This window comes from Scyliorhinus canicula, chromosome 5 (genome assembly GCF_902713615.1).
Source record: "Scyliorhinus canicula chromosome 5, sScyCan1.1, whole genome shotgun sequence".
Lineage (NCBI taxonomy): Eukaryota > Metazoa > Chordata > Chondrichthyes > Carcharhiniformes > Scyliorhinidae > Scyliorhinus > Scyliorhinus canicula.
In genome coordinates this window covers 151618962-151625990 of record NC_052150.1, presented here as the reverse complement: position 1 = coordinate 151625990, position 7029 = coordinate 151618962, and the positions used below count along the sequence as shown (strand labels likewise).

The window sequence follows — 7029 nt, the reverse complement described above, 5'->3', positions numbered from 1 at the left end:
CTGGTTCAATCCTAATGTTTGAAAATTCAAAATGCATATTCTAAACTGCAAAATATCACAAAATGATGCTTAAAACTCGATGAGATTAATAAAATTAACTTGCTAGCTTCATCTTGTGAGGAGGTATACACTGGTGAGCAAGATAAAGCAACTTCTAATTGAGCCAATCTTGGTTAATACCACACTCCCATGGTTATTCACCTTGCATACTGCCGCATGACATTAGGTTAGCAGATCTTGGCAATTCATTTCATTCATCCACATATTGCTTGGCTCACTGCTGAATCTTCAAAGTGAGCTGATACCTGGCAGTTTTTGTCAGTGGTAATTTGCCAATGCCTTCTGTTGTGTTATGCTTCTTCGTGTAGCATAAGCTGCTTCCTTGATGTATGCTCTGACAATGGAAGCTCCCGACTCGGAGATAGGTTTAACACATTTATTGAACAGTTAACAATTCTCCTACTTGAGTTCGACTCTCTGCTAATCTTAGTAACTCAGTCTAAACAGTCTGCTCTAAGCCACGTGGTGGGTGTGATGCTTCTGATCTGCCCCTGTGTCTCTAAGTGTCGCCTGTGGAAAGAGAAAGATCATGTGTGCCCTGTCCTTTTATATGGGTTGTGTAATGTCCCCTTGTGTCCTGTTCTAATGACCCATTGGCTATATGTCTGTGTCATGACATCTCTGGTGCTCCCTCTAGTGGTTACTTAGTTGTAGTGTATTTACATTAACCCCTTGTGCATATACAGTGATGCATATCAGCACACCTTCCACTCTTGGGGGCAGCGTGAGTAGTCAAGTCCTAAGTGTCAGTTGGAACGGGAAACAAACCTTCACTATTGATGTTATTTTGAACCACACACGAGTCGCCTCACCGAGCTAACATGCCCCCTTTTATCATGTCGATAACCCAATGTAATAGTTGCTCAGTAATGAACCTTTGCCATTAGTATTAATTATGCATAATATACCGACTAGGGTCAATAAAGAATACAATAATGGGAAAACAGCATTTTATTCTGACAAATATGATCTTTTATTTTTATATGAATGTTGTATTAAAGCAGAACAGTAGGTTTCAAATTCCTTTGAATAATAAAAAATGAACACTTTTTTCACATTGTCACATTTCTAAGCAAAATTGTGGCATTTGTTTTTACAATCCAGTGGGTCCCATAAGAGTAAGTAAAGCGCTAGTGAAACATTTTTTGGTAAGAAATCAGAAACAATTATGTTGGTTACAAATTCAGTGCTACTGACACAGGTGAACAGATGGAAGTTGCTTGACTATATCAGTGTAGCAGAACAGAGGAATAAACAGAGGTATTCCCTCCAAAATTAGTCCTTTGAAAACGCCAGTAATATTTCTGCAGGGTAGTCAAATACAACTAGTTTATAATTCCTCAATTTTCCTTATTCAGAACTACTAGACACAATCATCACATTCGGCTGTTGGTGTTTAGCATTATCTAGAAGTCTAATATTCAGACATCTTATATACATATATGATGAAAGTATGCTTCAGATTTTTGGAACCTGAAAATAGTATTAAGTCTACAAAGGGTGAAGAAATTTAGAATTTTCAAGGTTTTACCAATCTTAAAATCAGGCCTAAACCTTGGCTGAGTGCCTTAATTTATTTATCCTCATGCAGAATGACGTGTTTCAGAAGTTCTGTAATCTGACTTATTTATATAGCAGCTTTCTTCCATCATTTTCAGTAACTTTGAATATGTCCCCATTATGTCCAGAAGTTAGTCAAGATAAGGTATTTGATTAAAATTGATCATTTTTTCCACTGCACTCTGAATTCCACTTGGCTCTATATAGATGTCTTTTACAACTCAAATGAGAACTTAGTAAAAGCACATTGTTAGGATCAGATGATCTTATTGCAGAATTGTGAACTGATGCTGCAGTTGCATCTTAATAGATTAAATGAGACTTAAAAATTGTAATATACACCAATTTATTACTTTTCTGGGGTGATTCTGCCAGTTTTTGATTGAATTTCAAAGCAAGTCACGTTACAAAAATAAATCTATAGAAGTTTTGATGCTCTTTGTTTGTTTACAGTGAATAAAATCAGCTTTCTGTAGGGTTATTTTACAAGTCATGTCTCTGAGTGACTGAATCTTGGATTAATAAGTACATAAAGTTTACATTAAGTCCTTTAAGAACCATACCTTTTATTTATCTGATGACACCAATCACTGTCACACTCAGCCAGAAATATGCATTGGGCCATAACATTTCTGCATGGCGTGTTCAAACACATGATAATGAGGCAAAGGAGATGAAATCCGTGTGTGGAGAGCCGGTCAAGTTAACCTTTTTCTCCTTTATAAGCGAGAGAGTCTTGTGGTCCAGTTAACAAAATGCACCCATTTGAGGGAACCAGGTTTGATGGTGGCCTAGGGAAATGAATAACTAACCTCCTGAATTCAAATGACCAACCTAATTAATTGGGCTGAGATAAATTATTATACCTCCGACTTGAGTTTGTCAATGAAAAGTTCCACAGGCTGAAATAAATTTCAGCTGGTCTAAACATGTGCACACAGTCAATTTAGCTCAGAAATCCATAATAAATGTGAACATTAGTAAAAGAACATGCAATACGAGACTCAACAAATCAAAGACAGGGAGATATGTCAGATCGGGTGACAGCACCCAGAGATTGACCCACAATTCACTGAACTCCGGAATTTATGAAATGGGAAAGAATTAGACAATCTACTTTGTGTTTTCAACAATTTCAATGATGGGATTTTCACCCATTATTTACCTAATGCAAAGAATAATCAGGTGTCATGTATAACAGTTCAACAATGTCAAGTTTACTGTCTAGAGGTGCAAGTTAAAATTTACCTATATATATAGGAAGGACAATGGAGCAGAGGTTTACCCAACATCTAAAAATCCTAGAACTATAAAGTGTCAAACTCAGTAGCAGGAAATATTTTTGGGCACTTTAGAGGATTGTGACAATGTCCATTTAAAGAAGCAATGGTCATGATGAGCTGTCAGTAGATTTAAAAGCAACATGCACTTGCCAACAGGAACGCCAACAGCATTTTTTCAGTGGGTAGTCACATTGATTGACAAGGATAGATTGGGTGATGTGATCTAATTGGATTTTATGAGGGCATTTCAGTAATGTTTCACATAGGGCTGTGAATAAGATTTAAGGCTCATGGGATTGAATTCAAATCAGCTAATTAGTTTGAAAGCTGGCTTTTCTGTCAATGGCATTTTAGGTTCTATTGCTCTTCATATTATTATGATTAAAGATATGAAGGCACAGAGGCCATTTATTATCCAATTTATTTTTTTAAATGCACCTCAACATAAAATTATCACAAGATCATAATTATCCCTTAGCAGAAGTTTACTACTGAAAAAATTGCAGTACAACTCTTGATTATTTTCTGAACATTTCTGGTCTATGTAAAACAGTTGTCAATAAGATAAATCAAGTATTTGTTTAAGTTAAAGGAAAAATAAGTTATTCTAACCTCTTGTGAATCGTTAATAAAACCACATTTTGAATATCAGTAGACATTGCCGCAAGCTATTTGACTTAGGTCATACATATCAAACTGCAAGTCACAGGTCTATAAACAAAACCAATGTCCATCCACCCCAGATGATCTCTCATGCCCCAGGCCAAAGTGGCACTTCCATACAATTGATCCAATATGCAATGTGTAGAACCAATAAACCCTATAGTGACCATAGTATACATAAATCAAGTTTAAGTCATTCATTCATAATTTTCCACTGCATTAAAAAAGTGATTTTTTAAAAAACTACAGTGCAATAAAAGTGTCAATCATCCAGACCCTTTAACATTTCGATAGTTGAAACTGCAAGCAACTGAAGCCTCTGAACCCTGTGTAAATTAACATTGATCCTACAACGTAGATCAGAGAGCCAGAGCTGTCAATCAAGCAATATTTTCTCTGAGACTCAGGTGTTTCTACAGACTAATTTCAGGGCTCTCAGTTTTATTATGTATTCTTGTTTGACAGCCAGTATAATGTTTCCATGTATATAACGGGTCAAAGGTCATGTAGGTGCCACAGCTTGGCATAGGGACCTTGGGGTGTGTGGCGTGACATGTCTTGGCATGGGGCATGAGGGGCCATGGGCAGAAGGGTGGAGCAGCACAGCTTGGCATGAGTGATAAAACACCATGGGGGTGTAGGCAAAATCCCATCTTTGAGGGCGTTGGTATGGACAATCAACGGTATTGTGCATAATTACATTTCCTATACCATCCCAAGGGTATGCAAGTATTAGACGCAAGCAGGAAAGGGAAACCATACTAAAACCTAGTATTTACTATTGCAGGTCAGATTTTCTTTTCTTTGTGTTTGATGTAAAGACCAAATAGCCAAAATGCTTTGGAGAAGTTTGGGCACTGTAATGGAGGCCCTTACTTTTCCTTTATGCACTGCATCCAGATAACCTTTTAAATCATGTGTAAGAACAGGAAAAAGTTCCCAGCAAGAAGTGGTTAAGAGACTATGATTGGTTAGAACAGAAAGCCTATGCTAGATACTATAAAAGGAATTTTAAATGAATAGGTCAATTGAACTCAATAATACATTTGAGATTACTGCAAACTCTAGAGCATGGAACATGGTTTAAGATTGAAAGGGTGGGGGGAGGAGGTGGTATATTTAACTGCTTGCCTGTGAATTTGTAAAACCAAATGCCCGGAACACCAGTGGAGGCAGAATACAAAAAAGTTTACCAAAGAATTGCATCAGTATTTGAGACAGTGGCGATTCAAGCTGTTTGGATCAGTGAAGTGGACTGCACCTATTTCTGGGTCTGTGCTACTACTTTCTGGGTAGGTTACAATGGTGAGTTTTTCAAAAGATTTCCTTAAGCTTTTTTTTTTGTTTTCAGTGATGGATTAAGCAGAAATTATGTTTTGAACAAATTGTAATGTACTATACTTCGGAATCTGAGCAATTAAGTCTGCAGCAAAACCCTGTCGCTAAGCCGCTCTTGACGATGATGAACTAAACTAGTTTAATTGGTTCAGGCTCACCAACACTGACGATGCTGTTAACAATTTATTTATTTTACACTGTTTTTTCATATGATTTCATGAGCTAGAAGAGAAAGAGATCAAAGTTTCTCACTTCTATCCCAGCGAATCATGCACATTAAACAATGTACAAGATAATGGCTGCTGGCAGTACTGTGCATTAACAATTTCACTGGAATAGAAATCCTTTCTTGTGGGAATTCATAAGCCTAATATTCCTACTTGTACTTCACAAAATAGAAATTATATACAACAACCTAAAAAGCTGCTGCCTATTTGGTCACCAGACGGCGGTACAAGCACTTCAAATGGTTTTTGACATTAACAATTATTTCTGAAAGAACAAGTTTACAGCAAAACTTTTCCAGCTTCCCCTTGATTAATGGTCTTCATAAAGTGCGCTGAAGCTTCAGTGACCACAATCAATCATACATTTCCATTTATGGCTCAACAAGCTTTAGAATGTTTTGGTAGCATCACTGCACACACCTCATTGTATTTATATATACTTTACATACTCTTCTGTATAATAACTATGTTTCAATCAAATTAAGACATGAATTTTAGGTATCTAGAGAAATATTACATTTACAAAAAGAATGTAAAATGGCAGCATAAATTACTAGAAAAGAAGCTACACTTCAACTGATTCTTTGTGATATCATATATACATATTTGTTTGGCAGATGAACATTTAATGGCAAGTCCACTACTTCTTTGAAGCAGTAGTATACTTCCACCAGTAGTAGTATACTTTCACTTGGAGAAGTGTTACATTCATAGCTCCATTTGTCACATTATTCTGAGCCTTCAGAATTGTGCCTTAGGATTTACAAAGTACGAAAACCAACCAACTGAGAAGGCTTTGAAGTGCAATCCAAATGTTCTATGTGGTTGCATTCATTTGGCAGCTTTGATAGATTTTTGAGTGGTTGTACTCTGGTGAGATTCAGCAACTTGGTCTCCAGCTGCAACATCTAGATTTTCTTTTTCAGGTATGGCCTCTAGGCTTCGTCTTGCCTTGGACGGTTCTGTATTCCCAGTACCTGGCTTGTTCAGACCACAAGACACTGCAGCATAATTGATTTGCTTCAGGTTTTCCAATGCTTCAATTTTAGCATGCTTCAACAGATCAGCTTGTCCCTGTCGAGAATGAATAATCAATTAATTAAAAGTGAACAAACTGCTTAAGTAGGTACAACAGGAACAAAACGTAGATATCGGAGAGAAACCTGAAGGCATCACACTTATTACCATGATTTTAGAGGAATGATGATACAATAGTGTACTCTCTCCCAGCCAGGAGCACCAGGGTTGGCAGATTGGAAGCAAGACAACAATATTGTAGGCCTGATTCTCCAACTGGTGTCCCCTGTGAGGGCAGCGTCCCATTGGGAATAGCACACCATGGAACCACTCTTCAATATACACAATGGATAACCTCCAAATTTCATTACTTAACATCAGGATATCAACTCAATTTAATTATCCAGAAGAATTGAGTTGTTTAGCATCAGTGTTGTTTTTCATTTACATCAATTATTTGGATCTGAAAACAGTGCAAATTGGTCAAATTTGTACATAACACCAAACTAGTATGGGCAGTGGAGTTAAAGGAGTTCAAATATTAGGAAATAGGATAAACACAATACTTAAAAAGGCCAGAAAAAGCAGATAGAGTTTAAGGCAGACAAGTATAAAATACTGCACTCGAGAAGGGAAATGAGCAGCATATAAACTGCATGAGGCACTGAAATAGCTATGGGTGAAGTTCAAAGAGACCGAGGAGTGTTAGTCTACTCAAAGCACAGCATGTCCAACCAGGGTAGAGTGGTGATCAATAAAGCTAACAGCATATCAAACTAAATAGCCAAAACAGTTGAACTTAAGTGAGAGAAAATTATGCTTAGACAAATATCTTGAACAGTGGCCAATTCTGGGCAGGAAGCAATGAAACCATTCAAACA

The 7029-nt window shown here is 37.0% G+C and overlaps 1 protein-coding gene across 8 annotated transcripts in view; it reads right to left on the bottom strand.

Annotated features, from left to right (window-relative positions):
* Positions 1–1009: 1009 nt before the first annotated feature.
* Positions 1010–7029, bottom strand: part of LOC119966335 (inactive phospholipase C-like protein 2) — a 380595-nt gene continuing 374575 nt past the window's right edge. For all 8 annotated transcript variants that reach the window (XM_038797824.1, XM_038797823.1, XM_038797825.1 and 5 more), the window contains one exon: positions 1010–6205. In XM_038797824.1, the coding sequence (XP_038653752.1) occupies positions 5963–6205 (243 nt within the window). In that variant the 3' untranslated portion in view covers positions 1010–5962. The remainder of the gene's footprint in view (positions 6206–7029) is intronic.